General features: G+C 41.5%; 1 protein-coding gene across 18 annotated transcripts in view; it reads right to left on the reverse strand.

Annotated features, from left to right (window-relative positions):
* The window catches only part of DOCK9 (dedicator of cytokinesis 9), a 255,830-nt gene that overhangs the window by 152,991 nt on the left and 80,598 nt on the right, over nucleotides 1–22,241 (reverse strand). For all 18 annotated transcript variants that reach the window (XM_056555648.1, XM_056555647.1, XM_056555652.1 and 15 more), the window contains exons 2-3: nucleotides 5,358–5,474; nucleotides 592–681 (exon numbers count right to left, since the gene is read on the reverse strand). In XM_056555648.1, the coding sequence (XP_056411623.1) occupies nucleotides 592–681; nucleotides 5,358–5,387 (120 nt within the window). In that variant the 5' untranslated portion in view covers nucleotides 5,388–5,474. The remainder of the gene's footprint in view (nucleotides 1–591; nucleotides 682–5,357; nucleotides 5,475–22,241) is intronic.

A 22,241-nucleotide genomic window follows, 5' to 3' on the forward strand; every position in this document is an offset into this window, starting at 1 on the left:
CATCTTCAGAAAAAGACCTTTGGTGCAAAAGAATGCACCCCTCGATCTGAACACAAAATGCTATGCAGAGACATACCATGAGCCTGGAGTTCCATTATTTTATTTTTTCCAAGAAAACATTCACCTCATCTTACTTAGATCATACTAGATTACAAGTACAGTAACAAACCAGCCAAGAGGAAGGACAAGTTCTCAAAATATGTTATTGCGCTTTTGAAGCTTGGCATAGGACTAGGGGAAATGTGTTTGCAGGAGAAGGTGCAGTCTTGTTATATACGTTTTGTGTCAAAACAGGAGTGGCGCCATTCTAGGAGAGTCCTCAAACCGAAAACACAAGATTTTAGAGCCCTGCCCTTATAAACGTAGAGTAAAATAATAAACAGACCCTTTCTGCATATAAACTAATGTCTGGGAGAAAACTGATGCAATATACAACGATAGTTTATGTAAGTAAAGAAAGACAATGTGTGTGTCAGCCCACAAGCTCAAAGGTCAGCTCTAAGATAGCAATAGTAGTGAATGGACAGAGGTAGCGGAACCAAGGGTAAGAATTAAGGATGAGGGGCAACCTACAAGGGCACAAGAGCTTACCTCAGTGACGAAGAGACTCTGAGCCTCCTTCTCTGCATTATCAGGAACAGTTGAACATATATATCGACCCTGTCTCCTTAAGGTAGCAATCTATAAGAGAAGAGAGAAACACCCCATAGTGAGCTATTCCTTCAAATCTGCCATCCCATAAAATATTTTACAGAAAGCATTTTAATGTAAACAGAATTTTGAACCTTTTTCCCCCTCAAATTTTGTCTCATATCAAAACAGAAAACAGGCGAGAAAATAAACAAAAACAGGCGATTCCAAGGGCCCCACATTTAAAGGGGTATTTTGATGTACGCTAAGGGGTTACCCAACTTTTTTTTTTTTAAATTAATGGCCTATCCTTTTGATATGTCATTAATATCACATTGGAAGGGGTTCGATTTCTGGCACCCCCATGGATCTGCTGTTTAAGACTGCGATCCTCATACTTTTAGAAGCATCAGTGTAAGGAACTGCAGTGTTGTCCCATTAAGGTTTTTTGCGCTGGCGCTACTAAAAGTATGGTAATCTCAGGACGAGCAGCAGTAAACGTTATGGAGGCTGAGGCTTTTACAAAAACAAGGTGGCCTCTTAAAACAGCTTATTGGCTGGGGTGACATGAGCTGGAGGATAGGCCATCAATTACAAGTTAGTATAACCCCTTGAACAGCCAATGTAGCCTGCTAGGGCTGTTAAATAACAAACTATACCATCCTCCTCTTGCACGCTCCAGTACTGGCGCTCTGGTCTGTCCCAGGTCATCTGCTTACTTTCCCTCACAACATGCTCTCCATGCTCTGCTGATGACGTTCTGAACGCCCTGCAGCCTCAATGATTGGCTGAGGTGAATTAGGAACATCATCAGGAGTCCTGGGAGAGCGCATCATGAGAGAAAGAAAACAGAGGGATCGGGGCAGATCAGAGTGCCGGCACTGGAGAAGGCAAGATGATTATGGTGCAGTTTGTTATTTTAAAGATCTAGCAGGCTATAGTGTGATGTTCAAGTAAATATCAATAAGAAGTGCAAGTCTTAATAAATTAGACAAATTTCCACCAACTACCCTCTCCAATTTCATTGGTGCAAAATACATCAATAAATTAAGAGAATTGTGTTCTTAGTCCTCAAAGGGAAACAGACAGTGAGTTTCTTGCACTAAACCTAATAAACAGGGTTATAATGCGGGTGAACTGGATTACTATGAGCTACCACTTACTAAGATCTGCGGTCCAGTTCCATAATTAACTGTTGTATAAGCCGGCATTGCTAATCTGGAAATAGCCGGCTTTGAGCAATGGGAGGTGGGGCGTGGCATACCCAGCATCCCCTCTGCCCGCCCACCTCACACGGGCGAAGGGGTTCTCATAAATATACATGAGGTGGGTGGGCATATTAGTACAGAGGGGATGGTGGCAGGGATGAAGAGTATGACGTAATCCAATTGGCCTGCACTATAACCTTGTGTATTGGGTTTAGAGCGGATGAACCTGCTGTCAGTAAGCTTTTATCACCTAAATGTAAAAAGTTCAAAGAGATATTCCAACGTAAATTGGAAACTGACTAATACACCAAACAAAGTCTACTAGTAACCACGTTTGGCCACTTTCTGTCTTGCTTGCAGAACTCTTAACATCACTTTTTCTGTGCCACAAACACAACAAGTATGGGTCCAGGAAATTCATTATCCTATACACTTTATTCATTTATCTATTCTTTTATTTAACAACAGGAATTATTCCAGAATAAAAAACTGACATGAGATTGGATGTCCTAGACATATTGTGAATTACCTGCTAGAAATGTATATGTCTATACCGCAGGGAACAGAGGACCCCAAGATGAGTGATTATATTTAGTATACAATGGGATTCTTTATGAATCAAACAAGCTGCGTAGTACAAGTATGTCATCCTAATTCCCAACTGGTATTTGTGCTTCTTTACATGTGCTTTATTATTATTTTTTTAAAGGAGGACGGATGCAGAGACTTCCAGTACCTTTGTACTCATGAGGGCCTGGCTTCCTGCTTCTAGGGCCACCAATTTTTTTTAGATTGTTATCATTATAATGTTTAACAAATAGCTGGGGTAAAAATAAACAGCTGGAAGCTTTCACCGAGGAAATGGTTTGAACAGATTGTCAGAAGGTAAAATAAGAGACACATATTTGTTGCATTACATGTTGTACATAAATGTAGATCCCTTTATTTCATATTTGTGCAATACAGACAGATTTAGTAAGATAGGTAGGATATCTGTTAAGATCTGGCTGGTTGGGTGAAAGAGAATACAACCTGAATCATACCTTTCATCAGAAAACTGTCTTGTGCTATGGCCCAGTTAGGAATTGAAGGCGCAACTACATGGCGATACATGGCGATACATGGCGATACATGGCGAGCAGCAGCAGCAGCCGGTGAGTCACGGCTCCCTGCACACTTGCAGGTTCTGCTCAGCACTTGGATTTTTAGCAACATGATCGCACCTCTTGCTGGAGTTGAATACGCATAAGGAATCCCTCCAGATTGTGTACAGGAAACAAGCACATGTGGATATTATATATATATATATATATATATATATATATATATATATATATATATATAGTTTTTTCTTGCAGGCTACATATATGCAATTTCTTTATTTACAGGCCCCTTTGGATCAGGCTATATTATATATGCATTTTTCCTGCAGGTTTTATTTATCTTATGCATGATGTATTATACAATGCAATTTATATTCTAGCCCATAGCCATCCTGATGACATCAGAAACTATTAGCTGATAGAAACACGTAGAAGGCAAGTCATCTTTGTGTTTTAAAGTGCTGTCTATATACTCTGATACTGCACTTGGAGTGATTATAGAGTACATTGATCTCATTCTTGCATGAGATTATTTGTAAATCCTGAGTATTAAGACACTCAGGTCAGGGCTGGGCGGTATGGTCAAATATGTGTATCGCGGTATTTTGTAATTTATGGCGGTTCCACGGTATATAACTGTATCCTCCCCCCCCCCCCCCCCCCAAAAAAAATAAATAAATATGTAATTATAATTATTAGCCCAGCACCACGCTGTCCCCATCTGGGTACTACTCACGTCACCCGCAAGCACTGCCCTCCTCGTCCTCCTGGCACTCTATACTATCTCTAATCTCTATGCCCGGGCTGCAAAAGGTAAACAAAAATAAACTTTAAAGCATCTTCCTACGTCGGCCTTACGCTCTTCCTGGGGACGTAAACATCTGACAACCGTCAGCCTATCACCGGCTGCAGCGATGTTCCGCCTCGGCCGGTGATAGGCTGAGCCCACTGTCATGTAAGAAGCCGGCTTCTTACATGACAGTGGGCTCAACCTATCACCCGCCGAGGCGGAACATGGCTGCGGCCGGTGATAGGCTGACGGCTTTCCGACGTTCCATTCCCTAGGAAGCTGGTCCGGACCGACGGGGAAGGGGAGTTAAAGTTTATTCTGTTTACCTTTTGCAGCCCGGGCATAGGGATACAGTATAGAGCAGTGGTCTTCAACCTGCGGACCTCCAGATGTTGCAAAACTACAACTCCCAGCCCAACGGCTGTCCGGGCATGCTGGGAGTTGTAGTTTTGCAGCATCTGGAGGTTGAAGACCCCTGGCATAGAGTGTCAGCGCTGGCAGCCGCAACAAACAGGAGGACGAGGAGGGCAGTGCTTGCGGGTGACATATGTGAGTAGTACCCTGATGGGGACAGCACAGCGCTTGCGGGTCACATATGATTAGGGGGACAGCGCAGTGCTGGGCTGACAATTCATTCATTCCCGAGGGGAGGGGCCAAACCGGTATTGCGGTATGGGTTAAAATTCATATCGTGCAGCACAAAAATTTCGGTATTCGGTATACCGCCCAGCCCTAACTCAGGTACTCTGATATACCAAGAACGTGGTGTATTTCACGCTTAAAATTGGTATACCTATTACACGGTGTATCATTAGCTCATTTCAAATGGTGATTGTTTCACTAGTGGTGTAATAATTCATAATACATTTTATACTATGGAACATTAAAACTTAACTCTTAGCACTATCCTATTCTCTAATTAATTCAATACATGAGGTCCTGTAAAAGGTTAAAAAAGCAGATAAAGTGTTCTTTAAATAGCTCACCACCCAAAAGGACTTTAGGGGTGTTGTTCCTTACTGTTCTTCTGAGAAGGATGAGAAGAACTTTTGACGCAGAAATCAGTTTGTGACAAAAAAAAAATAAACTCACAGAATGATAGCAGTGTTAAAGGGGTTATCCAGGGAAAAAATATTTTTTATCAACTGGCTACAGAAAGTTAAACAGATTTGTAAATTAATTCTATTAAAAAATCTTAATCCTTTCAGTACTTATGAGCTTCTGAAGTTGAGTTGTTCTTTTCTGTCTAAGTCCTCTCTGATGACATGTGTCTCGGGAACCGCCCAGTTTAGAAGCAAATTCCCATAGCAAACCTCTTCTAAACTGGGTGGTTCCCGAGACAGGTGTCATCAGAGAGCACTTAGACAGAAAAGAACAACTCAACTTCAGAAGCTCAGAAGTACTGAAAGGATTAAGATTTTTTAATAGACGTAATTTATAAATCTATTTAACTTTCAGGAGCCAGTTGATATATTAAAAGAAGTTTTTTCCTGGATAACCCCTTTAACATGCCCTGTGAACCAGCACCTCTCCTCCTGCACGATTTCCCTAATCTTAAGGTAAGATGAAGTTCTATGATCACATATTACTTTCTGTAATATAAACTAAAAACCCTCTGTTTATTACCTGAAAATCATCATATGGAAAAAGGAGCATTTCCCGAAGGGCATCATTCAGGATTTGTGTCTTCTTTTGCACAATGACATTCTCATAGTCAAGGGGTTCAATAAGCTTTGGCTTTGCCTGAAAAAGAAAAAGTTAAAATATTAATTAGGGATATGCATTATCAAAAGCTGCAAAATGAATAGCAGGGGTTGAGAAGATAGGTGCCAGTACTTTATTGGAATCTGTTCAGCTCTACATTAAGTTGACACATTATATTTTGAGGGGATGACCAAAATTATCTACCTGATGACACTGTTCAGACATGCCTGTTTTTAGTACACACTTGTTCCCCCCAGATTTACTAAAGACGCTCATTTTGCATTCTGTTCATCTGCTGAAGTAAGGCCTCTTAATAAATCTGGCATACCTGTGACTGTCCGTGCACCCCAGACTGAAGATGGAGTAGATATCCGCTATCATTTATTCCAGTAAAATTGGAGGCCTCATCCTCTTCATGCCAAGCACTGTCCATATCCCAAAAAAAGGGGCTGGCATGGTGTTTTCATACCAGCCATTACCAGGGGGAACAGCAACATGCCATGAGACCATTGTGGTCAGACTGATGTCATACATGACAGGAGCACTTTGCCCTTAAATTATTATGGTTGTTTCAAATTAAAAAAATGCAGGAAAAATATGCAGCAGATCCTGTACGTGTGAACGCACCCTAAGGGTCTATTCACTCATACAGTATCCTGCGCAGATTTGTAACTGAAGAAAAGAAGCTGTGATCAGTCATTTAGTTCACATTTAGATCTGTGCAGGATACTGTACGTGTGAACACACCCTTAGGGTTCTTTCACACATGCAGATTTTCGCTGCAGATTTTCTTAGCAGATTTAGCTGCCCACTGACTTTAATGGGTAGCAAAATCTACCACAGCAAATCTGCTTTAGAAAAGGCGCACGTATGAAAGCACCCCAGGGGTGTGTTCACACGTACAGTATCCTGCGCAGATAGGATTAGAAGCTTTATTCTGTCATTTTGTTTATATTGAAATCTGAGGCAGAAAATCCTGCGCATTAAATCCTGCACATCAAATCTGCCCATGATATTGTACATGTGTGAATAGACCCTAAGGGTGCGTTCACACGTGCAGATTTTTGCTGCAGATTTTGCTGCCCATTAAAGTCAATGGGCAGTGAAATCTGCAGCAGCAAGATCTGCAGCAAACAATATGCACGTGTGAACGCACCCTCAGGGTCTATTCACAGATCCAAATTTTTTGCTGCAGATTTACCACAGCAGATTTTGCTACCTATTGAAGTCAATGGGCAGCAAAATCTGCTGCAACAAATCCACAACAAAGATAAACATGTGGGAATATTTTGAGGCTTAAGGTGCGTTCACACGTGCATACTTTTGCTGCAGATCTGCTGAAGATTTGTTTCAGCAGATTTTGCTACCCATTGACTTCAATGGGTAGCAAAATGTACCACAGCAAATCTTCAGCAGATCTTCAGCAGAAAACACGCATGTGTGAATTGACCCTAAAGGTTTATTCACAATTTAAGTATCCTGAACAGATTTGATGCACAGTATTTTATGCTGCAGATTTGAATGTAAACTTAATGACTAAACACAGCTTCAAATCTGCAGTGAATGTGTGAATAGACCCTAAAGCTATAAAACGTCACCAACAATCTGAACAAACAGGATTGATGATCGGTAGACAAATGGCTGAAGTGTATGGGAAAAAGGAGCCTATTCTGCTATACTGACTAATTAAATAGGGTTTCTGTATCCATTAGAGATGAGCAAACTTACAGTAAATTCGATTCGTCACGAACTTCTCGGCTCGGCAGTGGATGACTTTTCCTACATAAATTAGTTCAGCTTTCCGGTGCTCCAGTGGGCTGGAAAAGGTGGATACAGTCCTAGGAGACTCTTTCCTAGGAATGTATCCACCTTTTCCAGCCCACCGGAGCACCTGAAGGCTGAACTAATTTACGCAGGAAAAGTCATCAACTGCCGAGCCGAGAAGTTCGTGACGAATCAAATTTCGCTCATCTCTAGTATCCATCTACAAGAGTACATCAAATACAGCTAAAAATACAAAAGGTGAATATAATACAACCAGGCAAATCTCTACATATCTTGGGCCAGGTTCACACTAGCATATTATAGAAGCAATTTCAGATCTCTGTAAGGCTGCATTCACATCACACTTCGTCACTATGACTGCCAGGTCTGAGTGGAAAATTTCAATACCGGACGCTGCCATTTCCCAGCCGGACTGGCGCCAAATCTCATTCACTTAAATGAGCCGACCGGAGTCCGATAATGACTGGTTGGCTCATTTCTGCCCTGTATCTGGGTTTGTGACCAGACTTAAAACCGTAGCATACCACAGTATTAAGTATGGTCACAAGGCTGCGTGCAGAGCAAAAATGAGCCGACCAGAGTCATTATATGACTCCTCCCGGCTCATTTAAGTGAATGAGATTTGGCAGCGGTCCGGCTGGGAAATGGAAGCCCCCCGGTCTTGAAACTAGGATGAAACTGATCTGAGGCCACTCTTAGATCACTATTTGTAATCCAAAACTAAAAGTGAGTCTAGAACATGGAACAGGGGCAAGTCTTTCCATCATAGCTTTTCTCTGAGTAGGTTCTGGTTTTGACTAAAAATACTGACCAGATATGTAGCCATATGAAAGTGGCCATGACCTGAACCTCCCACACGTGTAGTTCCACCTCAATCAGTTCTTATCAGTTTCCCCTCTTGATGGAGGAAATAACGTTTCTTTCTAAAATGTTTCATACTTGAATGGTTTTCTCCCAGTACTTCTGAAGATAGCCCGAGCTCCGCTCCAAGTCCTGCTCACTGTGCAAGCAATACACTCCGAATATAACCTCTGTCCCTCCATATAACAACGTCATGACTAGGATCCAGTGGTGTATAACTCGGCAGCTGTGGACATTTCAGGAGCAGAGCCATTTATCAGTCTGAAGAAATGGATGGAAACCCATGCTGAGGCCTGACACCAGAAAAACACACAGGGAGTAATCCCAGGGTCAAGAGGGATACCAGATAATCTCTCTTAAGGCTCACAGAAGTCCCGGGGGGCTGGGGCCCACCACAGTTGTGCTCTTACCGAAGATTTTATGAGGCTTAAGGTTTAGGAAGCAGAGTTTGAAAAATAAATAGACTTCTTGGAAAGGTTCTCTCATGGAGTTAAGCTGCTGTTGGTGGAAGTGTATCAGAAGCAATCGTTTCTACGTTTCGCACTGCATATAGATGTAAAGTATGTGCAAAGCATTAAATCTTATCTTAATGGTAAAATACCTCAACTTCCTTTATCCCATGGGAAAGGAAGACTTGGCAACTGTTTTCTTCACTGTACACTTTGCCCACAGCTAATCTCATTCTAGAATCCTTTTCAAGTAGGGTGTCCCCCTGGCCGGTATTTTACCAGCACAGACGGTATTTTGGCCAACCTGACGGGATTTTTTTTAAATTAAATTGCAATGGCTGGTATTTATCCAACCAATCCTCCAACTTGTGGACTGTTGCACCAAATGCTATACAAGAGTTTCCCAACGAGAGCGCTTCCATCTGTTGGAAAACTGAAACTCTCAGCATGTAGTACAGTGGTCCCTCAAGTTACAATATTAATTGGTTCCAGGACGACCATTGTATGTTGAGTCCATTGTATGTTGAGAACATAACTCTATGGAAACCTGGTAATTGGTTCTGAAACCACCAAAATGTCATCCAAAAATAGGAAAAAGTGAGGATTAAAGAAAAATAAGTAGATAACTAATACAATTATATGTAAGGATTTGTTTTATTTGTAAGAAAGATCTGCTGGGAGCTGTAAATCACTGTCTAGGTCAGTGTTTCCCAACCAGGGTGCCTCCAGCTGTTACAAAACTACAACTCCCAGCATGCCCGGACAGCCGTTGGCTGTCCGGGCATGCTGGGAGTTGTAGTTTTGCAACAGCTGGAGGCACCCTGGTTGGGAAACAATGGTTTATGTAGAGGACAGAGTCCTATACAGTACACACAGTGTCCCAAATGGAGCCACCCTAAGGCTGGGTTTACACTACGTTTTGTCCCATACGGGAGCGCATACGGCAGGAGGGAGCTAAAAGCTCGCGCTCCCGTATGTCACCGTATGCGCTCCCGTATGTCATTCATTTCAATGAGCCGACCGGAGTGAAACGTTCGGTCCGGTCGGCTCATTTTTGCGCCGTATGCGCTTTTACAACCGGACCTAAAACCGTGGTTGACCACAGTTTTAGGTCCGGTTGTAAAAGCGCATACGGCGCAAAAATAAGCCGACCGGACCGAACGTTTCACTCCGGTCGGCTCATTGAAATGAATGACATACGGGAGCGCATACGGTCACATACGGGAGCGCGAGCTTTTAGCTCCCTCCTGCCGTATGCGCTCCCGTATGGGACAAAACGTAGTGTGAACCCACCCTTACTTGGTGTCCAAAGGAGCAGCTAACCCAGGCACAGGTAAGGAGTAGTACAGAACTTGTAGTTCCTCCCTGTACTGTAGGGGGCACTACCAGACAGCCAGTCAGTGCATGCACTTCAGTAATAGAGGTGATTTACCAGTAAAATGCCCATTCTGATTAGTCAGTTCCTCCAGTTGTGACACGTTTCACAGATCTGGACTGTCCCTGTCATTGTATGTTGAGCCTGGTTTCAAGTTACAATGGTCCAGAAACTATTGAAACTATTGTATGTTGAGGCCATTGTAAGTTGAGGGATCACTGTATATGTCCATGTTTCCCAACCATGATGCCACCAGCTGTTGCAAAACTACAACTCCCAGCATGACAGTCTAGGCATGCTGGGAGTTGTAGTTTTGCAACAGCTATAGGCACCTCTGGTTGTAGTTAGTAACTAACTGCAACTCCCGTATTGCGGGGGGGGGGGGGGAGTGATCAAAAAGTCACAATAAAACAAAAATGGTACTATTAAAATCTACAGATCAGGGCGCAAAATATGAGCCCTCATACAGGCCCCTATCAGGAGAAATAAAGTTATAGGGGTCAGAATAGGACAAAATTTTCCCCGCATATGTGTATCCTGTGATGTCATGCATATATAATTATGCAAATTAGCATGGACAGTATTTTTTTTTGCAAGAGAGGTGGCAACCCTATGTTCAAGGCACTCTCCTTACTAACCACCCGGGCAGAACAATCCGTGTCACATGCAGCGTCAGGTTGTCTTTCATCTCCACAAGTCTTGCGTGTGAGCTGTGGGATTCTTACATTCCTCTATTATCTCCAATCAATCCTTCAGCTGTCAGCAACAAGGCTCTTAGTACTACCTTCCCTTCATGGTGGATATAGTCAGAAACCTACTCTGGCCAATAAGTGCTGAATCCACAGAATGAAACCTCAAATTAGCAGCAGACACTTTGCTTTCAACCAATGACATATTTCTTTTGCCGGCATATGGAAAAGGCTGGGTTCACAGCACGTTTTTGCCATACTGTTTTCTATCAGTTTTTCTAAAGAAAACCATATAGAAAAAAAATAAATGGATGGAACTGTATGGGAAAAAGTAAACAGTATGCGTTTTTAAACCGTATACTTTTTTAAACATGTATACGGCTCTGTCCGTTTTTATTTCAAAAAATAAAAAATAAAAAAGTTTTTTAAAATGTAGTGTCGGGTGGGGACTTTAGGATGCGCATGTGGAAAGTAAAAACCGTAAACGGTTTCCCTTATGGAACCGTATACATGTGTGTTTTCCATTGTTTTTTTGTTTTTTTTTTAAATAAAAATGGACAGAACCGTATGCACGTTTAAAAACAGTATACGGTTTAAAAACACATACTGTTTACTTTTTCCCATACTGTTCCATCCATTATTTTATTTAATTTATTTTTTGCCATACGTTTTTTTTTTACAAAAACGGATTGGAAACAGTATGGCAAAAATGTGGTGTGAACCCAAATACAACAGAGTTATCCCAGAGGAAGTAAGCAGAGCCAGGAATATGTATCACATGCCTTGTGCTTACAGGGATTAGCACTTCACAGGAGAGGTAGAGGTCCAGTGAACTACCAGCAAGATACCAGCACAGAAAGGGAGAAAGCAAGAAAGCAGACATATGGAGGAATTCGGATGGAATTAATCTTTGTGTTTAATCTCTGCTGCTAAACACAAGCTCCACCCGTCTACTCCTTGATGATATTTGCCCTATGAAACACACATGGGCACACACATTAATGGGGTTATCCACCATAAGGTGATTTTAGTACCTGGCAAACAGTAATGGACATGCTTAGGAAGGATCTGCGCTTGTCTTGGGACTAAATGGCTGTGTCATGAGATTACCATAACACTGTGGCTAGCTTTTTGTGAACTGGTATTTCCTGCTTGAGTTTTTTTTTTTTTACTACAAATCCCACAATTCCATTTTCTTCCCTCCCACACATCAGCCACCCCACCCATTGAAACATAAATGAGCTGCATCCAATCAAAAGACCTGTGGTTTTCAATCAGGGTGCCTACAGCTGTTGCAGATTAATCTCTCTCCCACCAAGCGATCACTCCACCCATTGAAGCAGACAGGCTCCCTGTCATCAGCTGACTGGTGTGTCAGATCTGCCAACGGCTGACCGGACATGCTGGGAGTTGTAGTTTTGCAACAGCTGGAGGTCCGCACGTTGAAGACCACTGACCTAGACAATGCCCGGGCTGCAAATATTAAAAAACAAACTTTAAACTTACCTTCATCCTCCGTTCCCCTGTTGCTAAGGAACCGGCCTCATGGTCCCTCCGCTGTTCTTGCTGCTTCCTTGTATTGGGACGTCACAGAGCCTTCAGCCTATCACCGGCCGGCTTCTTACATGACAGTCGGCTCAGCCTATCATCGGCTGAGGCGTGACATCGCTGCGGCCAGTGATAGGCTGAAGGCTCTGTGACGTCCCAATACCAGGAAGCAGCAAGAACAGCGGAGGGACCATGAGGCCGGTTCCTTAGCAACAGGGGAACGGAGGATGAAGGTAAGTTAAAGTTTGTTTTTTAATATTTGCAGCCCGGGCATTGTCTAGGTCAGTGGTCTTCAACGTGCGGACCTCCAGCTGTTGCAAAACTACAACTCCCAGCATGGAACCAAGGACGAAGGTACGGTAAGTTAAAGTTTGCTTTTTAATACCCTATTTGCAGCCCGGGCACAGGAATAGATACAGCGGCTGATAATTATTTGGGGGAGGGGGGGCGGGGGGGGAGAGAAGCTACGCTTGCGGGTGACATACGATTATTATCCCGATGTGGGTTGCTGGGCTGATAAACCGGCGGGGGGGGGGGGGGGACACACACGTTGGGGGGCAGAGCTGCGCCCATCACATGATAATAATGGGGGGGGGGGGTGTAAATACTGTGGAACCGCCATGTTTAGTGTGCATACCGTTTTGTAAATAAGCCCTACCCTGAAAATAGGCCCTAGTGTGTTTTTTGTGGCTAAAAGTAATATAAGACCCGGTCCTATTTTCGGAGAAACACGGTAGCAAGGACTTACATATACTACTGTAGAAATGCATAGATAGGCATAATGGTAAGCACCTTACATAGATGTCAATACATGGCAAAGTGGAAAAACTGGAGGCACCAATTATAAGACAAAGCTTTATCATCATTACAGTAGGAATCTTTGAAGCATGTTGGTAAATATGGTAAAAGGTGTATAGCAGAAAATAAAATACAACTGTAAGTATAATAAAGGCTTGTGTAAAAAAAGGCAATCTATTCCTAAAAGAAATCTAATATAAACCTATCTAGGCCCTACTAATCCTGAAATCTGCATATTATTATGGCGAGTTCACGGTAGGAGAACACCCGAAAAGTGAAGAGAGGAACAAAATTAGAAACAAACTTCCTCTTGGATTCTCTAAACCATTCTCCTCTTTGCACAAGGGACTTGTCAAATAGGGAGCAGATGTTAATGGAAAATACCACCCATTTCCACATTTATAAAATAAAAGCCTCACCGAAATATGAAAATGCATCAGAGGTCACTAAGGGTTTGGAGATTTTTCTTCTTTTGCTATGAATGACTATACAAACTGTGTCAATACCTGCCAATATATTCAATGAGTTACAAACTAGCTGTTCATACAGCAATGTGTTCTCTCTCCAATGTGTGCTTAAAGTGTATATTAGCTGTCAGGGTGTATGCTATACTCAGATGTCCCTATATGATAAACTATTCTATACTTTACAGGAAAACAGACAGTTACCTAAACACAAATCTAAGAAGGTTTTCTGCTTCTGTGTTTAAAAGATCCACCTGGCAAACATGAAGATCGAGAGGTCCTGCTTTGAGGCCTACTGCTGGACTGCAGCCTACTATTTGGCATTGTGGGTTTTTCCTCAGTGACGTTATATAACAGGTGAAAATGGTTAGGGAACACCCCAGAAGATCAGAAATCACATTTTATACAGTGGATTTGGTTGGAATTGAATATCCACTACTTTAGGCTGGTTTCACACACAGCAGGTGGCCACATTTGACTTCCTTTCTCAAATGCATAGACTTGCATTGAGAGGGCGGGGCCTGATGTCACAAGGGGGCGGGACCATGACGTCACAAGTCCCCGACACCGTCTGTATACATTCAAAGCATTTTGTTTTGAACGCTGAGTAGCGGAGTACCCCTTTAAGTCTATAGTAAAAATAGAAAAAGGTCTACATTTATAGCAGTCTGGGTTTTGGGGGTAACTGGTGTGCTTATAGCATAGGTATTTAAGCACGAAAAAAAAAATTGTGAATTCAATTTCAGAGAAAGAGGCTTCCAGTAGGCTGTCTACTAATTAATTAACTTTTCCCTTTACTCCTATTTATGGCTCACTTTCAGTGTGGGGGTTTTCTCCCCATGCTCGATTAACTACTTACAGAAGCGAATTTTAGTCAGATCTCAGCTCAGCTAGCATGTAGAGGAATATAATACAATAAACATATCATCACTCCTCTCTAGGCCCCTGTTGTATCTCCTTGAAGTCCATTCTCTTCTTACTTTTAGGCTAGGTTCAGACTACGGAATTTCCACCTGCAATTCCCCTTTGAAATTGCAGGCGGAAATTCCGCTTGCTAAAATGTACTGTGTAGTGAATGGGTTTCCGTTCACAAATTCACACTTTGGAATTTGTGAACGGAAAATCCGCTTGAAAATTTCCGCCTGAAGAATGGCGGTGCTCTTTCTTCAGGCGGAAATCGGAGCGGAACACATTGCAGTCTATTGGAGACTACAGTGTCCGCGCGGTCCTAGCGCCGACTGATTCAGTCAGCGCTGGCCACACTCTGAATCTCCGGGCAGAAATATTCTGCCCGGAGATTCCGTAGTCTGAACTTAGCCTAAGTATTTATTGTTGCACCCATCCATCCTAGGGTTTGTGAAATGTACTCACCTGTAATAATGCTTTCCTTTCTTCATCCAGTTGTCTTCCCTCCACCAAGCCTTCCATTCTTCTCTGTTCCCTATTACCAATTGGGCATGGTTCCCATGTCGTGTTCTCAAATATAACAAGTTCCCTGTTTATTCAGGGGTCTGAAATAAAATGACCTTACAAGGCTATACTGTGGATTTATAGTCACAGAATTGCTGTAACATTAGGTCTAGCTACACTATTTATGTCTCCAACGCTATGCCTTCCTTCTCATTCATTTTATGCAGTTCATAATGGGTTTTGTTTTATATCTTAATTTTTATTTATTTTTTACATTCTACAATAAAGAATTCCTTTCTGCATTCGAGCCAGGGCTACGCTGAGTTTTTGTAGTGCTACTTCATTGATTTTAACTCTTGAGCTACAGCTGGAGGGCAAAGTAATATATTGATAACTATTGAGTGACAGCTCAAACATGTGGTGCTGCATAAAGTCGTAGCGTAGCCTGATCCTTAATCTAGACACAAAGGCGTTTTCATTATTTGTTTGTGCATTCACCACCGTTCATGTTCCTTCATCACATAAAGCATATAGTCATTACAGGGGTTATCCAAAAATAGTGCCACAACTGTCCTCTGGTTTTGTGTGGTATTACAACTAGGCTCAATTCAATTCAATGGAAATGAACTGCAATACCACATACAACCTGAAGACAGGTGTGGTGCTATGTTGAAGCAATCAACTCTGTTTTCCTAGTCCTGGATAACCATGTTAACCCTATATTTCCCCTCTTTCCACTTGACAGGCTACCATAATGCCAATCACAGACAGCTGGTTTCTGTATGCAGGATAAATTATATAAGAGATCCTAATCCAAACCTTTTCAATGGTCAAATAAGATGCAATCTTTATGGAACCCGTTTATTGTGGTTAATACTCGGAGGATGTTACTATTGAAACATTATTCTTCTTGTACTTGCTTTCATTTCCAAGCAGCCAGTCTCAAGTCCCCCACTAATTCTGCATCACATCACATAATCTATCAGATGACCAAGGTGGCTAACAACTCCAGAGTTCACTATGAACAAGGACTGTTCAGCAGGAGCAGAGAGAGATTGGTATGGAGGTTATTTCACTTCGCTTATTACATATCTTAGTATTAAAGAAAAATATATCTTCGGCCTCCTACTGAAGAGAAGTGACCCATCCACATTGCTTGTGCTTATTGAGAGAATAGCCGAAACACATTGTTTGGAGTCCCTTCCATCATGTACTGACAATAGTATATCGCTTTTATCTCATATGGCCCAATGGGATGACTATTGGGGAGTTGTCGTGTCAGTTTAGGTTTGTACAGACACGTGTTAGAACAGGTCATTGGGGTCTCTCCCCTCTAACCACTCATCCTTTTGTTCTCCCCCTCCCCTGTGTATGTCTATGTCTTTTGTCATGTTCTCATTTTTATAGCCTAGTGCCATATGCTAGGTTTATGATTATTTGGTTGAACCTTTAGCAGAGTTTAGAAGGTGAAGGCCGTGGAACTTGCTGTATTGTATCTTGCAACAATAGACTTTTCTCCCTCCTTGGTTTCTGTACTTCATTTCACATATGTCTGATACATATGATGTTAGTGTCATTATATTTCTTTTTGTTCCCCCTATATTCCAATATAGGTTGGAAAAATGTTGGAAATATAAAATCTTCATAAGCAAGAGTACTGCAAGACAGTATGATCTATCCTTCTATTACCCTGGGTAACACAACCTTAGTGCATTTCTTCTAGCGTTGCCCTGATATTACTGCTCAAATCTTCATTGTTCAGTTTTAGTACAAATGGAAGTATTCTGGGAACTGTGGTCTTTCACTAGGGGCTGTACTGTATTCTGACTCCGGATCAGACTTCCAGGATTTCAGCTAAACTGTTAGATGTATAATGGTCAATGAGAAACACACGCAGGACATTCCATGTTATGTGAATTGGAATGTATCCCAATATTTTATGTGCAACTTTTGACTGTTAAAGTATATTATATATCATATCAAAAATCCTGTATGAAATAAAATGTAACATCGCTCTTCCTTCTGTTACTTTGTATACTAATAGGTAGTAACAACTAATAACAAATAAGTAAAAACGGCTAAAAACACCATAAAGCACAACAGTAGGGTCAGCTGACAATAGGAAAACATATAGAAAACCAGAACCTGTGTTCACAGCTCTTTTTCACCCAGTGAAAGTGTTGTGGTCAAATGAGACCAAAATTGAGCTCTTTGGCATATACTTAACTTACCATGTTTGGAGAAGAAGGAATGCAATGCCGCCAATCCCCCCAGCATTCCCATCCTGTACTGAAGTTTTCCTGTACTCCCTTACAAAGTATAATGTTTGATAGTGGGCATAGGCAATGGATGGGGCCATGTACTGTCAAAATCTTGGGTGAAACTATTTCCCTCAGCTAGGGCATTGAAAATGGGTCGTGGATAGGTTCTCCAGTATGACAATGATCCAAAGCACAAGGCCAAGGCAAGTAGTGGCTCAAGAAGAAGCACATTAAAGTCCTAGAGTGGCCTAGTTAGTCTCAGACCCTAATCCCATAGAAAATCTGTAAAGGGAGCTCAAGGGACCAATTGCCAAATGTCAGCCTCAAACCTTTAAGACTTGGAGAAGATCTGCAAAAAGAAGTGGGACAAAATCCCTCCTGAGATGTGTGAAAACCTGGGGGCCAGCTACAAAAAATGTCTGACCTCCATGATTGCCAACAAGAGTTTTGCCAACTCACGTTTTTGCAAAGGGGTCAAATACTTAATTCACTGAGTAAAATGCAAATCAACTTTTTATTTGAATATTGAGTTATTGTAGATTACATTTTTAAATACTTTTCCCCTTCACTGTACCATTAGGAGTGGCGGCTGTAGGATGACTGTAGGTTTAAAAGGAGTACTCTGCCCCCTGACATTCGGTGCATGGAGCCAACTTCCCCCAGCATCGCTAGTCAACTGGCACGGAGTGGAGGCTTGTGAAGTCACAGCCATACCCCCTCAATGCAAGTCTATGGGAGGGGGAGTGACGTCCTTCACGCCCCCTCCCATAGACTTGCATTGAGGAGGCGTGGTCGTGATGTCACGACCAGGCGTGTCCGTGGCTTCACGAGCCTCCGTCGCTGCACCTGACGCTCTATATGAACGCTGGGTGCAGCAGGGAGATCGTGAGGGTCCCCTGCTGGAGGACCCCCGCTATCAGACATCTTATACCCTATCCTTTGGATAGTGGATAAGATGTCTAGGGGCAAAGTACCCCTTTAAGGCTTTACATTTGGACATCTTGGCTGAATAAAATGTAGTTTAAAATACCCTCTAGATTTGATCTGAGAACTGTATCACCGAGAAAATCCTCCTGATCAATTATGATAGACACATTAAAATATAACCTTTAATATCACATGCTAAAATATGACAATGAACCAAAATATACAAAAACGTGAAAAAATAGTGCAACACCCCAAAATGATACAATAAATAGACGCCAAACTAAGAAAAACGTGAAGCACACAGGTGAGGTAAAATCACCAATGAGAACCAAAAATTCCCAAATCCAACGCGTTTCACCTGTCAAATCTGTACAGGATTGTCAGGCAATAGACATTGGAAATAAACTAGACAACATAATATATGGTTGTATGTTAAGCAATACACTTACAATAATAACTTATTGCTCTGGTTATGAAAGATGACTTATGTATATACACTGGCACTATATAACAAAATGGAACAAACAGAATTTGCTGGACCAACTGAGCTGATGCTTGTACACTGGTCACTATAAAATAGATAATAATATAGCTAGTGCTAACTGATAGTAGATAATAAAAGAAAGCACAATCTATCATATATTAAAGGTAACCCTCAGCATAAATGGTCAATACTAAGATAAACACATAATGGTATAAACAAAATACAGCCAGGTCCACAGTGTACAAAGCCCAAGTCCTAAGCAATACTGACAATATTGCAAAATCTAGAGGGTGTATGAACATATAGGCGTAATCCACATTACATGGATCATGAAGGCTTCCAAACATTTATTATATGAAATTGTTGTAATATTCGTCCTGTACCATAAAATGCAGGGACATCCAAAAAGTCACAATATCACAGGTTAAACTAAACAAAAGCACCTAAAGAAACATTGACTTTTTGTAACTCATTTTGTCATGTTACTGGGATCTGTCATTAAACAGTGGATGTGAACTAACATCCTGATGGAAGAAGACGTGTCCCACCTGGGCACTGAACTATGTTCAGAGGGGAAGTAGGTAATCATTCCATAATACCAAAGCACTCCATTCCAAAAGCCTTCATTTTTCTTATTTTTCATAGACATATTTTAATTAGACATTATTGGGGAGATTTATCAACAATTGGGTAAATAAACAATACAGCACATAGCAACCAATGTTGCTTTGTTTCTATAATTTTGAAGAAAAAAAAGCCTCTAAAAATTGAAAGCTGAAATCCGATTGGTTGCTCTAGGCAATTGTTCCTCTGCACAAGCTTTTATACATCTCCCCCTATATAGAGTACTATATTTTAATGCCGCTCATCAGAACTGTATTAAAATTAGGAAAACAGACATGTGCTGTTATTTACTGTTTATTCAACAGAATTTATTTTCCATTTTGAATCCTTTTATCTATATATTTGTGTAACTTTATTTTATATAAACATTAACCATCACACACCCCCAGGTATCCAAAGGCTTTCCCATTGGCTGCTAAGATCATCATAGGGGCTAACCGATTGTGTCCTGTATAGTTTTACCATCAAACTAAATATAAATATATTCATACAAATTTTCAACAGAATTTTTGAGCCGAATTGTCTTTTATTGTACTACACTTTTATACATGTTCTTGTGGATTGTAAACATATACAATATAGGGGGGGGGGCACATTTTTAGGCTAAAGTCAAAAAGGTATGCATCCTGCCATCATGGCTGGGATATCTGGGATTGTTTTACAGCAGTGGTCAGCATTTATTCATGATGTCACCTTTCTCAAGGAAATCCTCTAAACAGGATAGCTTTGAAGATAGCTGCGGCTGCACCTTCCTGTACAGCTGGGGACAAAATCTTAAAAAGAGGTACATGTTTATAAAAGAGGGGTCTTTTCCACACTATATTGGGGAGGTCACAAGTCTTCCACATAAAAAAAAAAAATATGTCCAGTTCCTTCAAGGGCAGGGAGGAAAATTACTGTCACCCTTCACTGGTAATATCAGCATAATACTTGGCACCACTGGTGTACTAGTTATGGTTACAAGAGCAGACTTGGGAACAAAAATGCTGTTTTATCGATCTCGTTACCACAGAGTACAGCATGTTTGAGATATTTGGCGAGGCACTAGGAGAGGAGTACGCTACAATGCCTACCATGTAGTTGCCACTGATGCAGCACCCAAGGTAGGAAAAAGCATTCCCCTGGATATACAAAATATTCTATAGGTTATAGAAACTATAGAAATTTGGGCCTAGGAGGAGTCTGGGCTCAGACAATGAAATAGCTGATCCAGGATTAGAAAATAATGCTGAATTCTTCCCAAACCGCACCACACCAGCCCTCAGCTTGTGTGTGGCTTTGCAGCTCTGTTCTATTGCAGTGAATGGAGACAAGTTGTAATACCACACACAACCCCAAGACATGTGTGGTGCTGTTTTAAGAAGACATTAGTTCTATTTTCTATTTCTGAATAACCATTTAAAGGGGTATTCCAGGATTTTTTTTTATTTGACTATGCTACAGGGGCTGTAAAGTTAGTGTTGTTCATAATATAGTGTCTGTACCTGTGTGTGACGGTTTCCTCACAATTTTTCTGTGATTTTCACCCCAAATCACAGAAACTCACTAGTCAGCTGATGACCGTGAGCCTGTCTGCTTCAATGGGTGGATGGATCACTTGGTGGGAGAAAGATCAATCTGCAACTAATGCAATTGAAAACCACAGGTATTTTGAATAATGCATCTCATTTATGTTTCAATGGATGGGGGTGGGGTGGCTGATGTGTGGGAGGGAGGAAAATGGAATCATGGGATTTGTAGGCAAAAGAAGAAATCGCAAAAGAAGAAATCTCAAACCGGAAATACCAGTTCACTGTATTATGGTAATCTGACAACATAACCATTTATCCCCAAGACAAGCACAGATCCTTCCTAAGCATGTCCATTACGGTCTGCCAGGTACGTACTAAAGTCCCCTTTAACTTGGATATCCATCAGAGGGTATAGAAGCTTTGGCTCTAATCTGATTTTTTCAGGTTAGTTTTTCATCTAGATAAGCACACTATATGCTAACCACAAGAATGACCTTCTTGTTGATCCTGTGCGTGGAGATGGGACCAATAATTTAATAAACCTTATGGACACCATTAATCAGTGATATGGAACAGCTTACCATGCACCCATATTTAAAATCCTCCCCTGTGCCTGGCAGGGCTGGTATACATTATCACTTTTTATAGATACCACATAGCACTCTTTCAAAGACACAGGCTGAAGCTGCATCACATAGGAAGGCAATGAGACACTACAGTGAGTTGACAGTTGTCACTGATCTGCTTCTTGCTGCACTTTCATAGTACTCAAAGCAGAAGCATTGATACCATTCCACCTCCTCTTTCTCTACAAAGTCAAATACATCATTGGAAATGTAGGTTACATGAGTAGAACTCTAATGGAGGGGAAACAGGAATCAAGTAGGTAGACGGCACATGCATGCATAAACAAAAAGTAGTATGCACAAGGCACACAAAAATTTCCATAAAAGGTGTATAACAGATCTTAAAAATGCATTCCCTATTAACAGAATAGGGGATAAGTGTCTGATGGCAGAGGGGGGTTCATGAACTCCCTGCATTGTATAGGGGAGCGTCAGAGATACCAGAGCAGAGCACTTGGGTATCCCATGGACAATAAATAGAACACTGACCCTTGGCTCCATTTAGGGTCCCCGTTCTAGAAATCACAGGTGGTCCCGATTGCATTATATAGGCAAAAAAATAAGACAGTCAATACGAGTCCCACTGTAAGAATCCATGTACACTACAGAATTTTGCTTTAAAATTCCGATGGAGCAGAGTCCCATTGCTGTCAATGATACCCCACTGTACAGTGCACACTACAGAATTCTAGTATCTGAGCTTTTTGAAGATTAAATTTATACCCCGAAAGAATAAACATGTTCACTCTCTCAACAAAATACAGCTGGGAATACATTGTCGTCATCTATGGAGACCGGCAATGTCTCAGCGGTCCTAGTGCTGACCGATTTTCTCCTGGTGTAAATCCTGTAGTGTGCATAGACCCTAATAAAGATGGTATAACCAGTGTAATCAAATACTTCCCTAATTAATGAAATCATTATATAGTTCTAAAGAACCGCACGAGGATTAGATAAATCACTTTTATGACTTTCCCACATGGAAGTGCTGCTG

This window comes from Hyla sarda, chromosome 2, assembly GCF_029499605.1.
Source record: "Hyla sarda isolate aHylSar1 chromosome 2, aHylSar1.hap1, whole genome shotgun sequence".
Classification (NCBI taxonomy): domain Eukaryota; kingdom Metazoa; phylum Chordata; class Amphibia; order Anura; family Hylidae; genus Hyla; species Hyla sarda.